Source organism: Phoenix dactylifera, unplaced genomic scaffold (genome assembly GCF_009389715.1).
Source record: "Phoenix dactylifera cultivar Barhee BC4 unplaced genomic scaffold, palm_55x_up_171113_PBpolish2nd_filt_p 000046F, whole genome shotgun sequence".
Taxonomy (NCBI): Eukaryota; Viridiplantae; Streptophyta; class Magnoliopsida; order Arecales; family Arecaceae; genus Phoenix; species Phoenix dactylifera.
Window position 1 is genome coordinate 2522159 of NW_024067669.1, and position 27534 is coordinate 2549692.

General features: G+C 37.6%; 2 protein-coding genes across 8 annotated transcripts; one reads left to right on the forward strand and one right to left on the reverse strand.

Moving 5' to 3' along the window:
* The first annotated feature begins 4046 nt into the window (after window positions 1–4046).
* Window positions 4047–12178, forward strand: LOC103712256 (isocitrate dehydrogenase [NAD] regulatory subunit 1, mitochondrial-like). 2 transcript variants are annotated; one of them, XM_017844442.3, is made up of 4 exons: window positions 4047–4777; window positions 8766–9017; window positions 10718–10796; window positions 11628–12178. In XM_017844442.3, exons 1-4 carry the CDS (start codon window positions 4232–4234, stop codon window positions 11900–11902), a joined length of 1152 nt encoding a protein of 383 aa, XP_017699931.1. In that variant the 5' UTR covers window positions 4047–4231; the 3' UTR covers window positions 11903–12178. The 2 variants fall into 2 exon arrangements, with proteins under 2 accessions (XP_017699931.1, XP_008796958.1); XM_008798736.4 differs by having other exon boundaries at window positions 4069–4777; window positions 8778–9017.
* Window positions 12179–15248: 3070 nt separating this feature from the next.
* LOC103713546 lies at window positions 15249–24092 on the reverse strand. Of its 6 annotated transcripts, XM_039116050.1 has the most exons (9): window positions 23371–24092; window positions 22707–22827; window positions 22446–22639; window positions 20707–20787; window positions 20541–20627; window positions 20315–20447; window positions 20148–20219; window positions 18272–18364; window positions 15249–16951 (listed from the first exon to the last, which is right to left on the reverse strand). In XM_039116050.1, exons 3-9 carry the CDS (start codon window positions 22623–22625, stop codon window positions 16818–16820), a joined length of 780 nt encoding a protein of 259 aa, XP_038971978.1. In that variant the 5' UTR covers window positions 22626–22639; window positions 22707–22827; window positions 23371–24092; the 3' UTR covers window positions 15249–16817. The 6 variants fall into 6 exon arrangements, with proteins under 6 accessions (XP_038971978.1, XP_026662628.2, XP_038971977.1 ...); XM_026806827.2 differs by lacking the exon at window positions 22707–22827 and having other exon boundaries at window positions 22446–22642; XM_039116049.1 differs by lacking the exon at window positions 22707–22827 and having other exon boundaries at window positions 23298–24092.
* Window positions 24093–27534: the final 3442 nt, after the last annotated feature.

Genomic DNA, 27534 nt, shown 5'->3' on the forward strand with positions numbered 1-27534 from the left:
CTTCATATAGTTTCTAGGAGCTTGGGTTGTCTCTATGGTTCATAAACCTTACAAGAATGTTGACCTTCTGATGCCGGCATATGATATATAACGATGACAAGTGTGTCTACTTGTGGGTTGATGAAGAATGGTATGATCATTTCAGGTATCCAAGCACAGAAGAATGGTACAAAGATAGCAGCAGCAAGACATTCAAACATTGTTGATCTCAGAAAACCATGTTGCCCATGCTGTAACGCAGCACTGGTTTGTAACCTAGGAAATGATCAAGGAATAGGATGGACTCCAATGGACACAGGCCTATGTGAACTTGGAGAGGAGCACTGTACTAGTAAAGTGAATGCAACTCAGCTATGGTGCTCATATTCTGCCTCTATGTAAATTTCAAACTCCTCTTTTTTTCTTCTAGGGAAATATCAAACCTATTCAACCATCTAATGGTGATTGCAAACATTTTAAACTAACTTTTTCCAGAGCAATTCCAAACGGTGGAGAAATTGTTTGCATATGATGAGGTATGGGATCACAAAGTAATATAATTATTGTCGAGTATATCTTTGAGTTTACGGGCTCTAGAAAGGCAAAAAAAATCTTTTCCCCCATGAGAGAAGCAAGTGGTGCAAAGTGCAAAGAGCGAAGCAAGCATTAGCATCCTTGTTTTATTTGGGCCGCACAGGATGAGATAAATTTATTTATATATTTTATATTTTTTTATACTCTCTTTCATGTTTTTAATGGGTGAGCCTTATATGTGAAATTTTTAATAATAGGATTAAGGAATGCTAAGACAGAGTTCGAACTCAAAATCTTTGTTCTGATACTATTTTTCCTAAATTTTTTTTTCTAAAATTACTATTTTTAAACTTAAGTTCATTAGATGAGATAGATTTATTTATATATTTTATATTTTTTTATAAGCCGGAGGTATAGGGTCGACCCCTACAAGCCATACCAACCTGATTATTGTAGGGCACTAATTCAAATTCAAAACAATTTTCTTTTGTCATATATATATTTTATAATGCTAAAAGAAGCGAGCAATTTAGTATTCTAGATATTGGGAAAAAAAAAATAGAGAGCAATCCGATTGTTCTAGAAACCGACATTAGCATCAGTAGGTGCTTCCAATACCACCCAAAGCTACTGCATCAAGGTTCAAATTCATGCCATAACACTAGCCGCCTGACGCAGACAGAAGTTAGAGGATTAGATGCACTTCTTATCTTCTTTTTTTTTTTTGGTACAGATGCACTTCTTATCTTCAAGGAATAAATATCATAAAGGCTTGGTCTATAAAAAGGAGGAGCCAAGGAGCTCAGAAACCAGACCAGCCTCAGCTCTTCTAAAACTCCAGGTAGACAGTGTCCAACATGAGCTGCACCTACGAGTCGAAAATGGAGAAGACAAGCATGACTGAAGGGCCTCACTCCCCTCAGCTTCACACTGTGATCAAGCACAAGGAGGTCCATGAGGAAGAGGAGAAGCCACGCCACGGAATCTTCGGCCGGCCAAGGAACAAGGAGTGGTCTGAAGAGGAGACCTATGAAATCTCTGAGACAACCTACGCAGGCGACATGGGCATCCAAGGAGGAGAGTGCATCAGGCGCAAGGAGTATATATGAGACCATACATCAAGGCAGCTTGAGAGCATCATCTATCTATAGTTCGGTGATGATGGATGCCATGGCTTGGCATCTTTATATATAGAATAAATCTCTGGCTTATCTACTGTATATCCATATGAATAATACTATACTTCTCTAGTACTCAAGGTATAGCTCTATACTTTAGCCTACTACATTCACTCTTGATATCTTTAGTACGCGCGTGTTTTCAGGTAGATTTTTTGAGAATCCTACACCAACTCTTTCCCCCTTCATTTTGATAATATAATCGGGAAAGAAGTAGGCTAGTCTCCGCTTTGAATCCTAAATATATTGGTGCAAGATCGACCGATGGCATTCTAAAATGTTGATCCAAGCCACTGATAATGATATATATAACATGTAAGACATCCGCAAGAATCAAGTATTTGGTAAGTTTTCTATCTATTATGCATCAAGAGGATGCAACTGGACGGCATGAGTAGTGCTAATGTGTTAAAATGCATGATAGTTGTGTGAGAAAAATTTTGAATCCAGTCCGCCGATTATGATCGCTCCATAGAAAGCATATGTGAAATAAAGTTCCATATGTTTGATCGCTTCTAAGTCACATGAAAACATGAATTCGATCCAACAACATGTATGATGAAACCTTTTTGTTTTTGAAGATTGTTTGTAAAAGTTTTTGAGCTTTTGGAAGCAAAGTTTATAGCTTTCATAGAAGGAGTAAAAATAAAGCAAGGAATAGAAAAAGTTTTGTACATATGCCACCTTGGACATCAATCTGTATGTGGTATTTCACTAATATAGGAATAGCATTGATATCCTTGATAAGGGGCATAGTGGTTTATCAGATTCAGATACAAAGAAGGGTCTAGTTGTCCAACATAGAATCTATCATAAGTCATAATTTCGCTATTAAAACATAGAGATAGTCAAACACATGAGACCCAGAGCCCAGCTAATTATATAAAGTTTAAAAAAAATTATTTTGGAAAAATTATTATTAAAGGCAATGGTTAATTATTTTTAAAAGGTTTCATGTGAATTAAAGTCCAATCTAGTCCACCTGCATAAAAGCATATATATATATATATATATATATATATATATATATATATATATATATATATATATATATATATATATATATATATATATATATATTCAAATTTGCCCCTCTTGGTTTCAAGTTAGCATGTTTTATAGTATGGCAATTTCAGGTGAAGTTTGGTCTAGGACCTCTAGATATAGATGTGTCGGAATAGATTTGCACACCTTGATGAGTCGGTGAATATTTTGGTGTAATTTGATATATTCAATATTCTATTTCGCATGGTCGCAATTTTCTGTGTCAATTTTTCTTAAAAAATAAAGAAATTGACACAAGAATGGTGTTTGTTGATCTATTTTCTATTTTTAGTTTTTTTGAAAACTTTTTCTTAGTTTCTAAAAATTTATACAAGTTTAAAATTTGGTTTCCAAAATTTCTAAAAATCAAACCACTCATGACCCTCCACCATCATCATTGTCGCTATTGCCGCCAGCACCTTCGATGTCACCCATCAACCACCATCCTCTCGCCAACCACAATCATCTTTACTGCAATCAACATTTCAAATGCAATCCATGTAACCATTAGAAGTCAGGTTTTTGATTTTCAAAAAAAATATTTTTAATTTTTGAAAAACTATAAGTTGGAAGTTGTTTCAAACATTATTAAAAAGCAATGAAGTCTAGCATCACCTAACATTTTCTAAAAACTTTTAATTCCAAAACGACAACCATGTACTTAGTTTCTAACATGCATCACATGTGCCCAATGCTAGCTAGATTTGAAGCAAATGATGATTCCTTTTCTAGAAGTGGTAATAGCATCACATGTGCCCAATGCTAGCTAGATTTGATGCAAACGACGATTCCCTTTCTAGAAGTGCTAATAGCGTGGCCGGTTGAAATTATCATGTTTAGTTAATCGATTCCCAAATTCAAATTACATCTAATAACATAAAACCCAAACTAAATTTACAAACCTAGTCCATATTTAAACTAGTGCCTAATTAATTTCATGCCTAGGGTGAAGAGCCAAGTGCCTAGGTGAAGGGCTCTTGTTTCACATGAGTATTTATCTATGTTGTATGTTTATCTATCATTGATTTAAGCATACAAATATTCAATCTACATTAAAATTAAGAAAAGAGAGCATTCAAACTTATGATTTCTATATAAGCACCCATAAGTTGTTCCTCTTTAGCAATTATGTCGCATTGCAAGCTTGTCATCTTTCTACAAAAATATATTATTTAGATGAAAACATCCTAGAATATCTTCTTATTAGGAGGCTGCTCTTCTAAATTCCTTAATACGTTATAAAATTTCACCTTTATGTAAGTCTGAAATATGTTAAGGTTGGCAAAAGGAAAGCCTGAAAGAGGCAGTGAGTCAATGAGGAGTCGTTGACCCAATGAACTTTTTCATGTTTATTCCCACCCCCGCTAGGGTTTCGTTAAATTGGTTCGCCCGCAAACCCTAGCTCCGAAATCCTTCCCTCAACCCCTCCCATCCCATGCGCTGTTCTTGAAATCCCCCCAATCGTAAGACAGCAGCAGCTCAAACTCCAACCAACAATGGCGAGACGAGGCCTCCTCCTTCTCCGGCAATTCCTCCGCGACTCGGCCGCCGCGTCCTCCTCCCCTCTGCCACTGAGAGCCCTCGCCTCCGCCGAGAGCCGGCGGTCGGTGACCTACATGCCCCGCCCCGGGGACGGGGCGCCGCGGGCGGTGACCCTGATCCCCGGCGACGGGATCGGCCCTCTCGTCACCGGCGCCGTCCGGCAGGTCATGGAGGCGATGCACGCCCCGGTCTACTTCGAGACCTACGAGGTCCACGGCGCAATGGACACCGTCCCGTCGGAGGTCATCGAGTCCATACGGAAGAACAAGGTCTGCCTCAAGGGCGGCCTCGCTACCCCCGTCGGCGGTGGGGTCAGCTCCCTCAACGTCCAGCTCCGAAAGGAGCTCGATCTCTACGCGTCCCTCGTCAATTGCTTCAACCTCCCCGGCCTCCCCACAAGGCACCAGAACGTCGACATCGTGGTCATCAGGGAAAATACGGAGGGGGAGTACTCGGGGTTGGAGCATGAGGTGGTTCCCGGTGTTGTCGAAAGCCTCAAGGTATAATCTTTACTCTGTCTTGCCTGCCGCCACTTGGATCTCCGTATTGAGGAACATATGCATTGGCAAATGTAATCTCTTTCGCACTTGATTACGATTTGGGTCAATATACTTTATAGGTTTGGTTTTAGCTATATGGTTATGTGTAACTGATGAGGGTGAGAGAGTGCTAGGTATATAGGAAGAATTGTAGGGGAAGTAAAGGTTTTGATCTTTCGCAAGAGGATTGATAATTTTATGTTTATGTTAAGGCATTCTGTAAAGGAGATGACAAGGAAAGTAGAAAAAGGATGTTAGAAAGATGTCCGATTTGAAGCACGCGGTTAGGACAAAAATTTGATCATCAAATTCAGCTTCAAATTGTGCATTTGAGAGACTGATGATTTTTCGTGATCCTTTATGTCAATATTTGCTTTTTATGCCATGCTGGAGTAAGGACTCAATCAAGAAAGACCAATTCTTGGCAACAGGACCTCGGTCTGCTCGTCGGAACACACGCACATACAGAGAGAGAGAAAGGAAGGGAGGGAACGAAAATTACAAGTCATTTTCGGAGGGGAGGACTCTGTGACAGTGGAATCTGAGAGGCATTAATGATAATTTGATAAGAGTACCTCAAAAAAGATAGCAAAGAGAGAACTATGGATATTGAGAGAAGTTATAGTGGAGGAGGCATCCTCCCCTCCACAGTCATGTAGCCTAAAATTATATGGAGATAGGTTATAAAGGTGTGAAATAATAATTGCTGGTGCATTAAAATTGAGGAGGGTGAGTTGGAGAAGAGATATGGTTGTCTTAAGTGTTCTTTTGTTGTTAGCATGAAGGAGCCCCTACTTGGAGGGATGGATATTGATTATGGATATACAAGTGATATTGGGTATACTGGGACATTGAGCATTCTAAGATGATGATTACTTTGTAAATCACAATGTATTAAAAAGCGGATGGCAAGCATGTAGCTGTCGGGTGTTTCGTGGTGGATAGCAGATAGTGGACACTATTGTAGGCACCATGAACCAAAACAGGCCGCTAAAACATGCCAATATTTTTCTTTCTAAGTACGAAAAAAGATCAATATCTTATGCCATAACAGCAACAATTTCCCATAATTCCTTGCTATTATAGCAATAGCATCAGGGGAAGAGTCAAATCCTTTTTATTTGTGTGCCATAACAGCAAGGAACAGGGGAATGCGATTGAAATAACAGCCAGAGGCCCAGAAATCTACTTTTTTGCTGCTTAGATTGGAAGTAAACAAAAAATAGGGAAGAAGAAAACAAGAAGGGAAAGGAGGATGGAGCAAACAGAAAAATAGAGGTACAACATGCCTCTACTTCTGCCATACTGCCACCACCTTCCTTTACATCCTTTTTATCTGGGTCTTATTGTTTAGTTGTTGCCACACTTGTGATTACCTCATCACGTTCTCCTCCATTCTCATCTATTCCTTTCCCTAATAGCTTTACCTTTCCCTTCATTGCAAAGGCCATTTCCACCCTTAGCTGTGCCTCCTAAGGTGTCTAGATTCACTATGAGGTGTTGAGATGTGAATTCTAATCCAACATTTACATGGCAAGGGCTCTCCATAGATTTCATTCTTCTTTTCTAGACATTGGATCTGCTCAACAGCTCTTCTATTTGAGTTCTGAGACATTGTGTTAATCTTGTGAAAAATGACAATTAATTGGTATGTAAAGTCTGAGGTGAGAGAAATGATGTATTTTGAAGTGTGATTGCACTTGGGTATGCTAGGAAGGCTTAGTGGAATGTTGGGCATCTTTGTTTAACAGAATGCTGGTCGTGAGGAATATTATGACCTGGAAATTTGATGGTGTTGAGGTTCACGAGGCATGGGTTGTTGCCACTAGGAGGGAAGCTGTTTGATGACATACTAGTGAAGATCAAGATCATGTTGTTGTGAAATTTGATGGTTTCAGGGTCTGGTTGGAACGGGAGATGGACTAAGGGAATTGTCTGATCAATGCTTGAGACAGATGTCATTTTTTGGAGCTGCACCATTTCTTGTTATGCACAAATTAACTGATATACAAAGGTGCAGAGTTCTTCAAACAGATTTATTATAGATTAGTGTAGAGTCTGTAGACCCAATGGAGCCACAATGGCAGTGTGCTCTTGGCTTGTGCACAACTTGCAGACTCGGATCAAGGGAAACGAGTTCATGCTTACATTAATAAGAAATGTTTGGCTTTAGATGATGACAATAATACTGGGGCTTATCGATATGTTTGCCAGGGAACTGTAGGTCTTAAAAATGTGCAGTTGGAGAGTATTGTGAAGCCCGATGAAGTCACTGTGGTTATTGTGCACTTGATGAGTGTAAAGCCTTGTATCGAGGGAAATGGGCCCATGTTTACATCAACAAGAACCGGATGAGTTTAGATGATGACAGTAATTTTGTGGCTGTGTTGATCAATATGTATGCCAACGCATTGTAGCTCTTCAACTTATGCAGTTGCAGAGTCGTGTAAAGCCCAATGAAGTCACAGTGTTGAGTGTGTTCCTCTTGTCTTGTGGACGGCTGGCAAACTTGGGTCAAGGAAAACAGATCCATGCTTACATAAACAAGAACTTGATGACTTTGATGAAAATAATCTTTGGGGCTATGTTGATTAATTTGTGTGCCATGTTGAAGCATAAAGACTGCTTAATCTTTTCCATGAATTCAACAAGAACTTGATGACTTTGGTGAAAATAATCATCAGGGCTATGTTGATTAATTTGTATGCCATGTTGAAGCATGGAGACTGCTTAATCTTTTCCATGAATTGGGTTGAAAGAATGTTTCTAGCTCAAACTCCCTGATCATAGAATTGGCAATCAATGGGCAAGCTTACAATGTTCTTGATGTCTTTCAGCAGATGTAGGCATTAGGGGAGGAACGAAATGACATAACCTCTTTGGGGATATTAATAGCCTGTCTTCATGGTGGATTGGTTCATGAGGGGGTAGATACTTTGACAGGTTTTATGGGATTCATGCCAAGATGAGGTATTATGGTGGCATAGTTGATCTCTTAGACCAAGTTGGGCTGTTGGAAGAGGCAGAAGGGATCAGCAGAAGCATGTCGATGAAACCAGACATGATGGTTTTGGGTGCCTTGCTCAATGCCTAGGATTCACAGAGACGTGATTGTTGCAGATAAAGTAAGAAGTGAAATTCTTAAATTGAAGGCTCACCAATCTGGTTGCCATGTTTTAGTCTAATATCCATGCCTCTAGGGTTAGATGGCATGATGCTTAGGAGATGAGTATCCTTTGTGACTTTTGGGTGCTTATTTCGAGTGTTTTGGTGCTAAAAAGCCGCATCTAAAGCCATCTGACTGTTGCAGTGGTTTTTGTAGGGGGTAATTCTGCAAAAAAAAAAAACTTTCTGCTATACCAATTGAATGTTGGAGAATTTGGAGGCAATTCATGCAGAGGAGTATTCAAGTCATTTACGCTTGAAGGGCGACCTTTTGATGTTTGCATGAGGCAGAAATCTAATTGCAGTGGTAGCACTACAAAAGAGTATAATGTGAGGGGTGTATATGCAGAAAACCCTAATAGATATTGCTAGGTCCTATAATTTATTCTGTATCAAACATCAAGCACCATATGCTACCATCATGGCAAGAAGATACGTTGTATCTTAACGCTTCATCACATGTAATTTATGCCAAATATTTGTATACATAATTACAGCTTAATATACATGACTTAGATCAATACACTTATATATTGCAAAAATCAATAGACATATTATATAAATGCCATGTATTTAATTGCCACTCACTTTTGTTGCTAAATTGGATTAATTCAGTGTTTGACAATTTCAGTTTCAGTTGATAAAAGAATATTTCTTGTGACCTAGTAAACATGACAACATTACGTGGGCCATTTTTCTGGATTGTTTGACATGCAGTAACATTTTCTTCTTTGCCAGTTTGTTGTGCCCTGTAATTTTGTTTCTTGTTTTTTCCCCTAACCAGAAACCTTTCCAGGTGATGACAAAGTTCTGTTCAGAGCGCATTGCAAAATATGCTTTCGAGTATGCATACCTGAACAATCGGAAGAAAGTCACAGCTGTGCATAAGGCCAATATTATGAAGCTTGCAGATGGTCTATTCTTAGAATCTTGTCGTGAGGTTGCAACAAAATACCCAGTGATAAAGTACGATGAAATCATTGTGGACAACTGTTGTATGCAGCTGGTGTCGAAGCCTGAGCAGTTTGATGTCATGGTACTTTTCTCTATCTTTTTTCAACATTTACAGTGCAGATGTTTATTTTTCTAGTCATCTTATTGGTTGGCCTGATTGTTCTATCCGTTAATTGCTTATGTCAATGGTCTCTTTTATCTCAATGTTGATAGATTTAAAGATATGCAGTATATAACGTTTGAGTTGTACTGCATCATATAATTCTTTATCTCACTATCATTTGCTGTATAGTTATTTTCTGCATCTATGGAATCTTTATTGGATCCTTTGATTAATCTGATATTACATTAGGTACTTGATGATGGAAACATTTGAATTGTATTTAAGTGATTTATTAAATTTCTTGACCTGTATTTATAAATGAATCCATCTTTTATGCAATCATGTGATAACCATTGTATCTAATGATGATAGATTTCGGACTACTATATCAGGAACTTTTGAAGAAGCACATGGACAATGTCAAAATGGATAACAGCAAGACAGCTGAAAAAGTTTATACTCTTTTAAGTCTCGAACATATTACCAGGAAAAGATTGTTGCTTGAATTCATTAGTTTTAGAGCCTCTATGCAGGTTAGAGGGCTATGTTTTGTGGCAGAATGGACATTGCTTGGTTGTACAAAATGGCCTTCTGGGTTTGTAGATAGGTTTTATGAACCGTCATTTTTCCAAAGTGGGTTTATCAAAAGCGACCAAACAAGTTTTTTTCTACATCATTATTCTAAAGGTTTTATACAAATCCATTTTCTTAAAACTTGGCACCAAACAGTCCATTGGAGATTGGAACAGAACCGGCAACTCTATTATGGAAAATTATATAATTTGATTAGGTTCAAGTTACACCTGATGTAGTTCTACAAGAGTTACACCTTTTTTGAATTGAACAATGGGGGTCACACATTGATTATCCAAGCTATTAGATGTGATTTACTACTTCTAAACTACTTACACATCAAAAATCATATAATCTGGAGATCTCTAGGCTATGCATCAAGTGGTCAAAAATTTGCAATTTAGAGAACACAATAATACATATTTTTTGACTACTTGATACATAAATTAGAGGTCTCTTAATCACATAATTTTTGGTATGTAAGTATTTTATAGATAGTAGATAATATTCAATGGTTTGGATCATCAATGTGGATACCCATTGTTCATTTTTTTCAGAAAAAGGTGTAACTCAATGAGAGTTATACCAGATTTAACTTGATCTTTTGTAATTTAATGGAAAGTAAAATGGTTTTAAACTACTCCTTTGGGGTTAGAATAAAGTTAAATGGTACTGAACTACTCCTTTGGGTTTAGAATCATATGAACTGCTTATTACTGGTTCGTTTTATGTCCCACTTGATGCAAAGCCAACAAACCTACAATACATGGCTAAGTTTCAATTAAAAGAATAACATGAACAAGTGCAAGTGGTTTAAATGGCATGAAATCAGTAGAGATAGTTCATTTGATTTGAAGCAAAGAAAACTTCAAAACATCTCATCATTGGTTCTAGACATTTTAAATGCAGTAGATAATACCAAAAAAATGCAGTAGATCATGGTTAGCCTATTACTTATTTTGCATTGCGTGGTTCGCCCCCAAATCCCACTGCCAGGATCCTCTCTCTCGCTCTGTGTGTGCGCGCGCGCACGCGCCTGTGCACATTTATTTCCATCAACATTTCATTTCTTTGCTTGTATCATGCATATTTGTTCTTATTCGCAGGTTACACCAAATCTGTATGGCAATCTGGTGGCGAACACAGCTGCTGGTATTGCTGGAGGCACCGGTGTAATGCCAGGAGGTAACTAATTCTCGATAGACACTTAAATGCAGTTTCATTTTGGTCACTTGGATTTGTCTTTATTTTGTAGTATGCTTATTACTGCTTCCAGCACTAGGGAATGGTCTGCACTGTTACCATTTCCTTATACAAGCACTACTTTTTGTTAACTTGTGTATAAACATAGGCCCTTGGGCTATGCATGAACCTAAAAGTCGTGAAGCCTTATTGACTGCAATTTTTAGACTGTCATGCTGGCTGTGTGCAAAACAAATTATGCAAACAATCAAATAATCTGTCGTCCTCTTCATGTGCCATAGCTGAAGGTCAGAATGGGGGCGTTAATGCAATCACATAATAGACTTTATAGATTACTAGAGTCTTGCACATGTGGTGAACGTGCACAAGCTTCTTTTTTTTTTCTTAGGGGAGGGTCGTCAGTGCTTGCAGGAAAACCTTTTTTTTTTTTCCTGAGAGGATCAAGTAGGAAAAGAGGGGACTCTGAGATGAGTATTTAATTTGTTGGGGGACTCTTAAGCTGCAGGCCTTCGTGAAGCTGGCCTGAAGGCTTTCCCATTATAGTAGATACCAGTTCGCTTTGCTGAGTGCAGTAATTGATATTATTTTTTGGCTGGCTGTCAATCAGCATGTTTCTTTGATGTTCTATTTTGTTGTCTTGAGTTGTGTCATGGCGCATTGTATGCTGGAATCTGCTCCATGCATTTGAGTGGTTTTCGGGTGGGGCATTGAAATGCTTTCAAGCAGCTGCTGAGGATGTATTCTTTAATTGACATCATATTTCTTTACCGTCAACAACTTCACATTTTTGATTTCCCTTTTATCTTTTGTCAGGCAACGCCGGTCAAGATCATGCAGTTTTTGAGCAAGGTGCTTCCGCTGGCAATGTAGGAAACCAGAAGATAGTGGAACTGAAGAAGGCAAATCCAGTAGCTCTTCTTCTTTCCTCGGCAATGATGTTGAGGCATCTCCAGTTCCCTTCATTTGCTGACCGGCTAGAGACCGCTGTCAAGCGAGTAATTTTGGAAGGCAAATACAGGACCAAAGATTTAGGAGGGGTTAGCACCACCCAAGAAGTTGTTGATGCAGTCATAGCAGCGCTGGACTGATGATCCTGATCTTTTTGCCGAGTATTGTTGCGGACAACAGATCATTTGCTTCTCCTAAAATATTAATTTTGTTTTATGACCTAAGTAACTTTGATATTTACAACTCCCACTATGGCAACCTGATTTCAGAAACATGATTCTTTTTCTTTAGATGATTCAATTCTTGTCCAATATAGATGTATCTGGATTTCAAGTTATTTCATGTAAAGTCATAAATTGGAAATAAACAGGCAGAGGCATTCTAAATAATAATAAATTTACTGTGTTATCTCTCTGGCAGTTTGGCAGTTTGGGGGTCTACTAGTTGGACAATGGATGCTATTTTGGCATGCAATTTGGCTTGCACGAGCTAAGAGTAACTAGAAGCTGGCATTTTGAGTTTATTGCAATGCAATTGATTGGTCTAATCCTTAGCTGAAAATGCCATTCCCATGGCATGATACCAGGTACAGTTGTTTGTCTTTAAAAAGCGGTTAAAACAAGAGCCACACTGGTTTGGAGAGGGAGGGGAGAGGGAGGGAGCATGGACTCTCATGAGTACTTCCTGAGGACGATGCACCGAGTGGATGACCTAGGAGAGCTTTTGGATCGGTTGGTGGGTGATCGGCCGACCATTGGAGCAAGCGAGAAAGGAAACTGAATTTGGCATGCGATTGTATAGGATTGGATTGCACACAATCAGGCACAAGAATCTGCAGTCAAATTTTCAGCTGTATCTGAGCTTTGAAATTCTCATTTCTTTCTATGAGGGAAGTAAACTAAATAAAAAACTTAAAAGTTTTAGAAAATTATGAATTGATGATTCCTGAACAAATTCCTTGGTATTTCAAATCCATACTGTTTGGTTCTCAATCATGTCATAGCCGCCACCTCCTCCCACATCTTCTCTTTCCCTCTTGCCATTTTTTGTTCCCTCTTTCTTCACTTCATGTGTATCACACATCTCTTTTGCCTGTCAGCCTTCATGATTGTGCATGAAGTTTCCTGAAGTTACATAAATTTGGCCTTAATATTTGGATGCCATCCTCGATCAAAACTTGTCATTGATTATCGGAATCTTTTCTATGTTTCATTAGCTCCCTTTGTTGCCTCTTGTGCTAATGAATTTTATATAATTCTTTCTAAAATATTTTGAGGTTTCTTTATAACTTAAGACCCATATTTTGCCAATGATTCTATAGTTAGCTTGTCCCTGTCGTAGGTAAATGGCAGCCAATGAATCGCAAAATTGATCTTGGTGCTATTATATTGTGCCTCTCAATTATTGAAAACAACCGAAGGTAGTGCATGAATTAATTAGTTACATTTTGTGCAACTTTTATCAATCAGTAAATACACTGTTATTCATCCAAAGACTCTGCGACAAAGCTCTCTGAAGAATCCCAATAAGGATGACAGGTTAGGTTAACATTGAAAGTTGAGGAAAGAAAGAGGAGTATAATATAGTTAAAAAGGCAATAATAAGGAAGGTAGCATTTAATAGGAAATTTATGGAGATCTGAAAATATCTATTTGCAATGCTTATAAAATATTTTAGTTTGAGAATACACGAGCATGGTTAACCTTATCAGTAGCTGAAATGTTTGAACTTCTAGTTGTCTGCTGTTCATGTATTAAGCTGAAATGTTATCCATCAGTTTATGGTCGATAATCCCTTCAAGCCTAGAAGTCCATGCCACATTGTGGCCAAGCTTTATAGACACAACAGGGATATTTTCATCGACTAGTCCTTTTCAAAAATTAAATGGAGATGTTAGCCTGTTGAACTTCATTATAAAAATTATGTTCTCCAAGTTTAAACCTGAATTTGATTTCTATAAATATATCTATTATAAATCAATTCACAATCAACATTTCATAAGGCAAATTTTATCTCTTTGCTGTTTATAAATGAGTTAACAGGTGCTACTCTTTTCATGATTCGGCAAACACTACTGATAATGTTTTTGATTCGGCCCGTCAAAAATGAAATACTGAAATAAAGAGACAATGCAAGAATGTAAATTGTTTCTCAAAAGAAGGCTGTTAAGGAGTTCTTGATAGAAATGAAGCATTTATTGTAATGATCTTTTGATTCTAAGCAGTTCTGAAACAAACTGATGATGACAAGCAGTTGATTCCTCTTTACCACCTTCTCTGTGAGGCCTCCTGCTCGCCGAAACTCCTCTTTAGGAAAGAAGAAATAACCAAGAAATAATATCATTTGTTTCCCGAAGAAACATCAATGTTTATTTAGAGAGGCATCAATACTATATTACTACCATGTTAGAAAGATCTTAAAATTAGAGTAATTTTCTTACCATGCGATTCTTGAAAACCACAGGGGGAAATATAAACCCAATTTGCTACCGATCTTCATGACATCCCTATTGCTAACCATAACTAATTTTTTTGAACAGAATATTTTTCTTTCACTCATCTTTTTTTAAAATGACAAAGGATAGTTTGATATTTAAACAATTTTTGCTTCATAAAAAATGAAAATGGAAATACAGTTGATCAGAACTCATCCCTTATTTCATCCCTCTCAGCCAGCAACCGCCGCCCTAAATCCGTCCTCTCATGCTACAGCTCTAACAAAGGGCTTTTTTTTGGGAAAAAACCAACACTAATAAAAAATATTTTTTTCAGAAACCTGAAAACAACCACCTCCAAAGTCCAATAACTATTCTATTCTATCATTCATATGAGTTGATGATACCTATGAAAAGGCTTATGAGTAAGATACCTCTATTCTCTTCTCTTCCTCTATTTTCTGTCTTCCATCTCCAACTGGAAGCAATCCAGCTTAAATGGATCAGTAGTACTACACGGTGAAAAAAAGATATGATCTTTAATGTATCATGCTGTATGCATGGTCACGTGTAAATGAAGTATATAATGCACTCCCTCCTTTACCATGTACATCATACACAAGTTTTCATATAAAGCTACATAAAGAGATAAAAGAAAAGCATTTTCAGTCTATCTTTTGACTAGCATAATGGAAATCGAAAAATTCTTCCCAGGAAAAAAAAAGAAAAAAGAAAAAAAACCTAATCCCAAAAATTAGTTAATGGGAACCAAACCATCAATCAAACACCCTCTTTCCATTCTACAAGTGCATGAGCAATCCATATCATCAATAAATAGACAAAAAAATCTCATTCTGATGTCATCAGATGTGGAACCATTATCATCCATCATATACACATTCCCCTTCAATCATTTATGTGAGTCATATAAGAGCTGAGCCCCAGCTTCTGCCTTTTTTCAACTGCCACTATTATATTAACTACTTTTTGCCACAGTTGTCATTTTGTATTCCATATCTTTGAAAGATGAGCACAAGAGGAGTGCTATAGTGTAAAAAAAATCGCTTATCTAAGCATGTTAGAGTTTCGAATCATGAAAGTTTCATCACAGCCATCAATCATATACACCTCTGCCTTGGACCAGTCACATATGCACATTAACTGTCAGCATTCTGATGTACAAACACCACAATAATTATAGTTAATCCTACACCTACATATGTATAAGGAATCAATCAAAAGAGCTGTTCTCCTTATTTTTTGGGCAAGAATCCATCTCGGTTTAAGAATTCACCCAATTGATTCAGAACCTGAAACCATTACCAACGAAAAAGAAGGTGTTAGATAGCGGCTTCGAAAGAAACTCTTAAAAGAAGAAGAATGCTGCGAGCAAGCCTGTTAAGCTACGATTGAGTCTAAGTCTTTCCAAAAAGGGTAACTTTATTGATAAGTTCCCATAATAATACCTTTCTAATCGATAATTTACAACAACTGAAACTGAAACTGATGCCCACACCAAACGAGATAACTCAGTTGGCTTAGGATGTGTATTAATTGTATATAATTGATCAAGGCTGCTATGAGGTAAGATCTGTTATTACTAATGCTATCACTACTGGATGAAAGCAGCTATCTTTATGTGCATTGTTCCTGGATGCATTGCTAGGCTTCAATTAATGTTTGCTATCTATATCTTCCAATCTAACATTATCTTCATGATCATGGTCTACACAGAAAATTGAATCCCATGAAGATGAGGTTGTTAGCTGCCAAAATTCAGTCTCTGGCCATGATTTCTATCTTTGACCCCTATTTTGTTTCATCATTAATCAGAAAAAAATAATATTTCTAATATCACATCTCCATACCAGCAAGCAGTGCCCAAGGTGAATAACTGTTATAACTTATAACAGTCAATATTCTATCCCAAAATAAAATTGACTCATGACTGAGTGGCTAAACTGATCAAGGATGCCCATTTTCTCCATTATAATAGAAAATTAAGGTTTCAAAGGTCAGTTCTATTATATGGGATATCAGATTTATCCGAAACCTGTTTTTTCAATTGATTGTCGCCGTGACAACAAATTTGTCTCATAGATGGTAATCTAGCTAAACCACCTGCAAGGCAGCAGCTAGTCTGGGCTTTTTATTGCCAAGGAATGGGAAAAAACATCATCTCGCAGCTTTGCTTGAGACTAAACAATTTGCTTCATAATTAGACTGCAATTCACTCTCTTCAGTCGTCACATTATTTTGCAGCAGCTTTTATAGACCCCAGTTCTTTTAGGTTGTGCTTCATAATGCTATACTCTTCTATGACACTGGACAGCTAATATTTTTTTTCTCCGAACTGTTATTGCACAAGGGATAACGAGTCATGCTAGAACCATACAAGGAAATACCAATTTTAAGTCCGCTAACTCCATACAATTGCTTGAGAGAAAAAAAATAAGAAAAGCAAGAACAGGCATAATTATAGGGCTTAAAAATTATGATTAAGATGAAAGTCAGCCACAGGACTACCATAGACTTTGGCTATTCAAATGTCAAAAGTTGAACTTTCTTATCTATACAAGTTTTGGATTTCAACGGTCAGCAGGTGGTGGAAAGAATACAAATCATTTTGAACCAAAGCCAAACCACTTTGCCAAAAAGAATTTGTTCTTCCCACGAGAAGCTATTTCCTGTGCCTTCACTGGAGCAAGGGTAGGTGCTGGTGCTGGTGCTGGAGCTGGTGTTGGCTTTTGCTTTGCTGTACACAAATTCAGTCTTACTCAAATCATCTAAAAATTAATGATACTGATGATTTTGAAATATGGATCAGTGATTAACATCAGGATTTAGCATAGACCATAGTATCCCACCATATTTGTCCAGGAAAAAAAAATTGTATAGGCATATGATGCAAATGGTTGAATGATGTTGCATGCAAAGCATGCTGAGAAGTTGATAGAGAAGTAGAAGGAAAAAGAATAAGTCAGAAAAAAGTAGGGGAGAAATACGTGAAATATACTAGTAAAAGAAACTGATTGATTTGAAATTACCCAAATTTCATACAAAGTTCGTCACTCTTGGTGGACCCTTTATAAACAATCGAAACACTCAAACCTATAATATGCTGGTGAGAAGTTCATAGAGAAGTCGAAGGAAAAAGAATAAGCCAGAAAAAAAAGCAGGGGAGAAATGCATGAAATCCACTAGTAAAAGAAACTGATTACTTCAAAAATATTCAAAATTCATGCAAAGTTCATCGCTCTTGGTGGACCCTTTATAAATAGTCAAACCTAAAATATGTTTTCTGATGACTTTCCCTATGATGAACCTAGGACTCCAAGTAACAGTTTATTGACTTGAAATAGCTCTGATCAATGTAAACATGGAGTTATAAGGAACAGAAGATTGGAATTTTAAGGAGCTGGCTGCCGGGCTGTGACCAATTGATTATATGGAGTATAGAACAAGGATCCATCCTGAGCAGCAAAATATGGATAGTTAGGATTATGGCATCTCCATGAGTGTAACACGATAGTAGTGCAATAAAGAAATCAAAGCAGCCTGAAAAGTTAAGGTTTCTTGTTTAATTTGTAATATGGACAGAACAGTATTAAGCCTTACACAACTAGGTCATAGTGTTATGACTAAGATAAGACTCTTGGGATCAATCATCAGTTTCCTAAGAGGGAAAGAGTGAAAAAGTTTGAAAGGCATCAGCATTCACTTGGCAGTTTGTCCCTTAGTGCAAAAAGGAGAATAGGTAAGGTATCCTGGCTATACCATTGTATGTTTGTTCACTATTTTGAAGGCAAAGTCTTGGCATCACAGAGAAGCTTTAAGCTACTTCTTGTTTACCAGTATTGGGCTGCATTTATATAAGTTTCCATGTGTGATTCTCAATGATATAACAAACCCAGATTAAGTTCTATTAATCACATTTGTACACCTTACCGGTAATATATATGGACAAATCTAACTAACCCAATGTTGAAATATGTTGTCAAATACCGGTAATCTCTGCACCTTACAAGACAAAATCTTTTAATCATTATTCTCCTGTAGGGGATGGTAGTCTTACCTGTTGTTGGTATATTAACTTCTTGAGGAGAAATGGATGCTGACTTCGTTGTTGAGGTCCTTTGTTCACGAGATTCTCCACTTCCATAATTATCTAAATTCACAATGACATAAAATATGTCTGCATAAATATAATGAATTGGAAATTGAAGAGAGTGTGATCTAAAACTTGTAAATTTAAAAGCTTAGCTTTTCAAAAGTACAGCACAACAAACTTGGTAGAAGAATTTTGTCAGCTCAAAGTCGTTTCACTAAAAATCAGAGTCAAAGTTGTATAGTGGGGTATTAAACAATGAGATAGGAATGGAATATTACAAATTAAATAATGGATATATGCTTTGAGTGCAGATTTTTTATAAATTTTTTATATGAATTCAGAGTTTTGGAAGTTAAACCTATCACATTTCTAAAATATTAAAATTTAAAAGTAATCCTGAACTATAATAGGACAGGAGAACCATAGAGTAAAACATTTCAGTGATCTAATAAACTACGTTAACTTTCATAACCTGATGGAACATAAGTTTTTGAAACAATATCTTTTATATTCCATACTCTCATTTTAGTTTCATAACTTCCTTTCTCATCTGAGTGTATTGTAAAAATCATTATGTCACAATATAATATTGTGACGCATGTGACAACCAAAAGAAGTGTCAAAATTCCACTTTTCCTCCACATAAAACTAATCTTAATCCATCTATAATTAAATGACTTCAGAATAATTTATCAAGTGGAGAGGTCTATCCAAAATCAGATTTAATAGGTAAGACAAACTAGTTTATATAATTAATCAAACCAAATCATGTTGTAAGATACATAAATATATTTCTCGCTCTTGTCACTACAAAATAGTATACTGGAGACTTGTTCCATCCATTCAATGTTGAGGAAATATAATATTTGCATATTAACATACTGGAGCAGCTGGGTCTCTTGACCCTTTTTTCCTAATCCTCTACTAGTGCTGCTCCCTCTATTGGATTCTTTAACCCTACTGCTGTTGTCAAGGTGTGGTGGCACACTGGCATGTTGTCGAAGATTGAAGCACCAGCACGTTGGCAAAGTTCAGATCTTGCATGTACTTTTGGGTTTCCTTTGATGGGTTATAGGGTTTGGGGTTTTGCACATGCCATCAGATGCCACTTCAGTTTCTAGGGTTCCTAGCAATGCAGTGGTTTTTGTTACCATGGGCATGTATGATTCCATGTCTCCAAAATTTATAATATCACACTTACGGGAATAAAAAAGCATACTGTTTACGTACTGAAAAAAAAAACTGTTTCATGGGAAAGGCATATTTCTATGCCAGGCTGACATGTAAGAACACACATCATCCAATGCCACCAAGTACTCTCTCTCTCTCTCTCTCTCTGTGCCCCTCCCCCCTTCCCTCCCTCCTCATGGATGGGTCAGAATAGGGCCTAGTTTCAAGCATTGAACTTAAGCAATTAGTTCCAATCTAGTTTGAAATTTTTAATCAAGAGTCAAGCTATGTCTATGGATGTGCAGTATAGTTTGTGAAAAGCCATGCCCAAGCTAAGAGAAATCCAACCTGAGCCTCACCATTACCGGCATTTTTTTCACCATTAGTACATTGTTCTACACAGAGAAATGTTGGTTAATTATCTTTTTTGGTGGAAGTAACCTTGAGTTGTAATACTCATGTAAACAAGAGAAGGAAACTATTTCACTCATGAAGTTCATGAAAGGACTAAGATTCAAAGGTAAAATAATGGTCGCAATGATAGAAGGCAGACAGCTATCTAATAACTTGGAGATTGCATATAAAAGGAGGTTGCTTGATCCAATTACAGACAAAATCATATCAGTAGGTTATGTTTGATAAAGCTGAAGAGCACAAGGATAAAGCTTACCCTCATTAAAAGGCTTCCCATAGTTTTGCCTCAAAGCTTCAAGAAATGTACTTTCCCTATGATCTTGCATCACTAGTTGAGAAACAGAAGAAAAGATGTTATGCACTGGTGGAACATGGATGGTTCTGTAATTACATGTTGTGATCTAAGTTAGAACAGAAGAGTACATTGCTCAAATAGTTCATGTCTCTGGCTGGGAGCAGAGCCAACCAGAAGCAATTGTACCGCCTCTGCATCCTTATTTGTAAAAAATTTAGCAGCACTGTTCAGATTTTGTGTATCCAAAAGAATACCTGCAAGCTGGAAACAGCAGAATGCTTCAAAACATAGGTGCATAGAGAAGTCTTGATAATAAAGCCCGGCAACACAAATAACAGTTAAAAGTTTCAATACCAAAAGTTTTTTCAAATTTGGTGTCTCAAGCAGATCATAGGCTTCTTCACAGTAATTATCTGTGAGAACTGTGCACAGTGATCCCACCTGGATGAACAACATGAAACATGCATAAGAACTCATCTCACCATCCCATGCTTGCTAAGCTTGAGAATCGAAGAATTACCTCGCTATTAGTTTTCAGAACATCTTGCCCGATGACAAGTATGCTTAATTGTCTGGCCAGCATTAGACCCTCCAGATCCACCTGATTCAAATTAAGCAAAGCAGTCAACAAGTATTAGAACTTTGTCCTGAAGAAAAGAAAAAGAAAATTGTTAGATCATATCTTCTTCACTGATTCAAAAAGACCAAAGTATTTCCATGGATAAGAAACTAATGCTAAAACAGTACCAACTACCAAGAGAGCATAATACAGGCAAAAACCAAAGTTCTAAAACTTGAATTTGCGGGCATGAGATTTTGCTTTGGCATTTCTATAGCTTTTAGCTTCAGTTTGACAATTTTGACTGAAAACCAGGAAAGAAATAACAACATCAATCAATCGAGGGAAGGATTCAGATGTAATAAAGAATTAAATAAATACATAAATTTACACATCATTTTAGTGGTATATAATTTTTCACAAGAATATAATATTGAAAATCATATTTACGGTATGATATACATTTTACTGTTTGATGGCAATTTAACATGAAAAAATCTAAATGCAATTAATATTAGAGTCTAAAATAGCCAAAATTACATAAAAAACTTTGTTTTCCTTTAAATCTCTTTAGAATACCATGTCTCAATACTCAAATTTTCCCAAAGCTCATGAAATCCAAGTTTATCATAGAGAAATGCCTCCAGCATCGATACAAATGAAAAACAATGGAAGAAAATCACATAGACAGTAGATTTTTAGTATTTTTTGATAGCAATCTAACATAAGAGAATCATTTTTGAGATCTAGAACTGGTAAAAGAGCAAATTATTGGCACAAGGGTGGGATCTTGGCACCCTCCTAACATAAGATAATCAAGATGTTCATGAGAATTGAGATTGGAATAGCCAAATTATGTTGAAAACTTTATTTTCCTTTATCTCTTTGGAATACCATGTTGCAATGCATGTAAATTATCGAGATTGAAAGGAATGCCAATTAGAAAAATAAATACCACAAACCATTATGTGTATAATGAATTTGGGTAACTTAAGATTTTATATAATAATATAATTATGAATACAAAATAGCCTGCAAAATATGACTAGGAAGTATCAAAATATTCATATAAAATTATGAAACCCATCATGTGCTTTATTGAGTCTAAATCTAAAGTGCAACTGATATTTTCTTTTGCAATTCCTTCATGCATCGGTTCAAAGAGTCAAAGTATTTCTATTTCATGATACAAAGTATTAAAATAAATTAAATAATATCAAAGAAGTGAAGAGCACAAGATAGATGATTTTTTGAAGTCAAACAACAGATGTCTCATTGCAGGGCAAATAGTCATATTGCAGCATATCTTCCATTGCATGTGCATCTTTCATAATGTGCATCTGTATCTAAACTTGTTATATGCAAGTGTACTTCACAAAACCAACTGAAAGGCATCACAACCACTTGCATGTGTCTAATGCTACTAAGATTAATTTATAGGACTCGCAGCATCCGCAAACACAACCTACTGAATTGCAATGATGAAAACAAAATTTAAGGAAGAAATCAGCGTTGGGAGTTAAAGTGCTGACCATGCCAAGGTGATGCTTGGAAAGTACAGTGTCATTGCTAAACTGTCATGACTATGTGCCATCCAGTGTATGCCTAACACTAGAATGACATGGCACCACATGCTATGCTAGTTCCAAGCCAGCATGCACTGTAGCACACACTTAACACAGATGAATAGAATGTCATACCTCATCAGAGAAGAGCAAGGCAGATGCATCAATCCCCAAGTGAAAAAAGAGCCAGGCAGCTTGCTTTTGCTTGAGCATCCTCCCTCTCTTCATGCTCACCACTGGTGCCACCACTCCACTGCCACCCTGCTCCTTCTCCCTGTTCTCAAGTAGCCATGCATAGCAAATGGCTGCCACCATTGAACTTGTTGTGCCTGCTGATAAGGTAAAACATGTCAAAAAAAAATTCTTTTTAAAAATTACTTATGCAAAAGATCTAACCTTTTACTCTTTTTTATCCTGAAAAGGGTTTCTATTTTCGTTGTCTGCAGTAATGGCTCATTTGAACTTTATTCTTTAAGGCAGAGCCTTCATGGTTCCTAAAGTCCATAATGAACTGTTCCTTAAAAGTAAGAAAAGGAGAGTTTGCATTAAAAATCCAATTCCTTCTTGATTTTGTAAAAACTATATATATGAGAATATTGTGGGGCTATGCTGCCCCTACCTCCAAATGAATGTATCATCAAGAGCACACCATAAATATATTACAGCAGTTGATGTCAATATACTGGCAATGAATTCAAACATGATACAATTTCTAAGAGCAGAGGTATAAGGGTCAGTGAAGTTCTATAGATCTTTTCTCTTTTTAAAAACAAATGCTTAGAATTTTCTTTTTTTATTAAACATTGGTGAACCGCTCTTTTGAAACTGCTTTAATTCCTCTTTCCTTATATTTCTTTCTTCTCTTTATTTTTTTTATTTGCCATGTATGTTCATTTACTTGATAAAAACGATCACATTGTCTTTTTTGGCAAAAAAGATAAATTTTCTACAAAATTCGGGAAAAAAAATGAAGGAAGTGTAAACAACCCATCACTTCCCGGTGAGACAATCCACACCGGGCGGTGAGGGGAGCAGCAGAAGGTGAAGTGGGTCTCGCAACTGTTTGAGGATCCGGAGAGTATGATCTGGGCCTTGGCAGACAACTCCCCGCGAGAGATCTTCGCGATCATGGCCCTCTGCCTCCTAAGGAACGCATTCAGCTTCCCCACGTCCTCCTCCGCCACCGATCGCCGCTCTCCGGCCTCCGATCGCCGCTCGCTGGCCTCCGATCGCCGCTCGCCGGCCTCCGACGAGTTGGAGACTGACCGCCTATGGCCAAAACCGTCCACTCGGGAGACCTTGTCCAGCAAGCACGTGGACGCCGACACCGACCGCCGATGAGCCGATTCCACCAAATTCCGGGGCGGCGACAGCAGGAGACCTTGCTCGTTGGGCTCCGCCGCAGCCGGTGGAGGGTTCCGGAAGGTCCGGCGGGGGATGGCGGCGGGCTGGGGCTCCGGGGGCTTCTCATGGAAGCGGGACTTGCGGCGGAGGGGCTGCTTCGAGAGGAGCACCGGGGGTGGGCGGCCGCGAGGGTCGTCGGAGAGGGGTTGGGGCTGGTGGTGGTCGGCGGCCGCGGAGGTGGGGGGTTCGACGAAGTTGGAGAACCAGTGATGGGCGGCGGAGGCGGGCGATTGGGGCTTGGAGGAGTCGGAGGAGCAGGCGAAGATCTCGGATTTGTTTCCGCTGTGGCGGGCCGAAGTTCGCTGGAGGATCTCGTCGCCGATGCCGTCCGTCGATCTTTGCCTGCGACCACGTTTGCATCAACCAATTGAAACTACAAATATTAAATGATAACATCAACCCTTGTCCTCTCTTTGCACCCATCACAAAGCAACATGGGTTAATTAAGAGGAATTTTTATTCTTTTCTTTATATATATATATATATATAGATATATATATTCCTAACCAAAATTATTTGATCAACCATGCTTGAATGAACTAATTATAATTTGACTATATTTAAAATTGTATCCTCATATAATGTTATGCACCACTACTTTTCATCTTCCATCCTATTTATCATGTATGAAGTTGTGAGGGCACGACACACGTTTAATTTTGTTCTACAAAATCTAAATGAAAATTACTGTCTAGTTTTTTTTAATGAGATTCTTGACGATTATAAATATTATTAGAGTAGATTTGACTAATACTCTAATACTACGATACATGCTCTTCTGGGGCTAATCACGAAAGAAGGCACTCCTTATCATCTATAAGCAATGTAATAGTCCTTCCAGTGGTTCTTGATTAAAGAATAACTACGGCATAGCTAATTAAAGATGTGTCATCTTCCACCATCCCAATTAGAAGATCGGATCAAGTCTATTATGTTTTGTTGATAAAGTTGTTTTAATCCTTTTTGTACTCCCTTTTCAGCAGATAATCAAAATTCCAATGCGATCCAAAATATTCTAATTAAACATTTGTATGAGGAGAGGGAGGGGGATATTGAGCATCGCATGCACGAATTCCGAAGCAATCAAGAACAAGTGCTCTTTTGAGTAATTAGCTGGAAAAGGGTATAATTATAGGGTTAAATAACTCTACTCGATCTTATTCTGCTTTCAAATTTTTCAAGAATAATTGCGAACTTGTTCTGCATAACCTATTGAACTGCGAGTCTACGAAGGCCTATCCCTCTCATGAAAATAAATGGTGATCACTTAACCTCACTCTAATTTTATGATTTTATCTCCTTTTGGATTTCCAAATTTTGATCCATATCATCATAATTATGGTTATCATCATGCAATTTTTTGGTGCAAACAAGATGCACTAAAAGGTAACATACCTTCTTGCAGAACGTGAGAGTGGATCCCTCCTATCAAGCAAAGCACTAGGCTCCCTGGTCTGTGATGAGGCTGCAAACCTTGGAGAAATCCCTAGCCTCGACGGCGACCCAAGCCTCGACGGCGAACCTGCGACCATCTTCTTCGCCTCTTCGAGCCATTCTTGCGTTAGCCTGCTCGTGCTACTCTTGCCATGGACAACTTCTTCCTCCTCCTTTACACTTGCCCCAGTCAAATTATAAGCTCTTTGGTTCGTTCTAACACTTCCAAAGAACCAGTCATTCATGAAGTCTGTGAGGTCTGCCACAGGCTCACCATCATTAGGATGCAATCCTTTCCTCTCCATGCTCATCTTTCAATTGTTTTCTCACAACCTAGCATAAAAATGATCAATGATGCAAGGGAGCAAAGAATCTGGTTCCAGAACAAAACTTTGGGCACATAACTTTGATGGTTGCTTATGGGCTCTATGAGACTAATAAAATCTTGAGGTGTAAACTTGGAGGAGGAGAGGGTGGAATTTTTTATGCAAATGGCTGAGACTACGAAGCAGTGGGAGATTGGCATCGGAATATTTATGCGAAGTGTCCGTTAGAGAATGTCTGCAGGCTGAGAAGGACAAGAAGGCCGGCTTTGGTTTTGACCAAATCTAGGAGCAAGGCGGCAGTGTCTTCTTTTCTCCTTTTTTTTTTTTTTCTTTTTCTTTTTCTTTTTTTTAAGCTAAAACGGGCATTTATACATTACGGATATGAATACATTCAATAAAATCGATAAACAAAAGGTCTCGTAATGTAACAGGTATCTCACCCTCCCCAACCCACAGGGTGCCTCTTGAGTGGCTCGCTACATATGCTATCATCCAGTCCGCCGCCCCATTAGCCTCACGATATACATGCATAGCCTGAAATGTAATGCCCTCCCTTACTATCAACCAAATATCATGGAGCAGGGGATGAACACCTTCATCCCTGCTCGTGCCCTGTCGGACCCAGCCGATCACCGTGGCCGAATTATTCTCCAAAAGGATGGAGGTTACTTGAAGTACGTGCCACGCATAATGCAATCTCATCCAAGCCGGCAATGTCTTGGAACGCGGAAAAAGCATCGGCAAATTGCGTACATTGCATCCTTTGTTGATGAAATTTAACAGAATTTAAGGTTGTGATAGATTGTGGTAGCCACCTGTCAATTCCACTTGGCTGAGTGTAGTTGTGACAACAAAAAAAAAAAAAGAAGTAGGCGGCCATGGGAAAACAACATCTCATCTTTTATATTTAAGTGTTTGTGTGATCCTGCCTTAGGCTGGTTTAATGAGATGATGCTAAGTTCTCTCAATTGGAAACTATGCTGTTGAAGCTAAGATGGCCTTAACATGCATGTGTTTTTGAATAGTCTTTTGGGAATAGGGGCTTATCAAGGGGAAAGGTTGGTTTTATAACTTAAAGCCTTGGGGTTGAGTGGATCAACCCTAAGGTGTTAAGGTTTCACATATGTTTCTGTAGTTTTTTTTTGTTAGATAATGGATTCTATGCAATGTTATAGTCTTTGTTTAAAAAAAAAAAAAAGTATATTTCGACAAAATATCTAAAATTACTATAATATGTATGCACTTGACTTTGATAATCATCATTGGACAATAAATTTATAATTTAAGGATATTATAGCATCTTGCAGCCAATTTAATATTTGATATTCAAATATCATCGACGAAATTGACACAAAAATTTATTTTCTTAAACATATTAAGCAATAGTTCCTTTCTTTTTAATAAAAAAAACTATATGATCCCATTATTGACATTTACGATCCATAATATTTAACAATAGCCAAAGAGATCTCATAAAATTCAAAGAAAATGGATGTTCGATAATGCGAAATAGAGGTTGAACGCATATGATAAATTTTGTAGGAAATCATCTACTCTCTTTTTGCTTAAATTTAAATGACTTGACTGGATCTTTAAAACTAACTACTATGAGCATTTAATTGATAACATTCTTTGAATGTTTTTTTCAAATATTTTAAACATGATATTTAAGATAATTAATTCCACCTTTAATATTATTACTTAATATTTGTTTACAATATTTACAAGTAGATCTAAATCCATCAGATTTTTTTTCTTCAACAAATGATTCCACAAAGGATATTTTCTTACAATTGTTTTTTTACCACAAAAGGAAGATTTACACTACTATAGTATGAATACATAAAAAACAAAACAAAAAATAATATATACCAACAAGCCCTAGGCAGCTATGCCTCATAGGTCCAAAGAACTCCACCGAAGTGATTAGCCACATAGGATGCCATCTAGTCCGCTACACTGTTCACCTTCCGATAGACATGACTCACCTCAAAGGAGATGCATGCCCTCGCTAAGCTCCATATGTCAACCATTTTCACTATCTTCTTCTATAGTGTCAT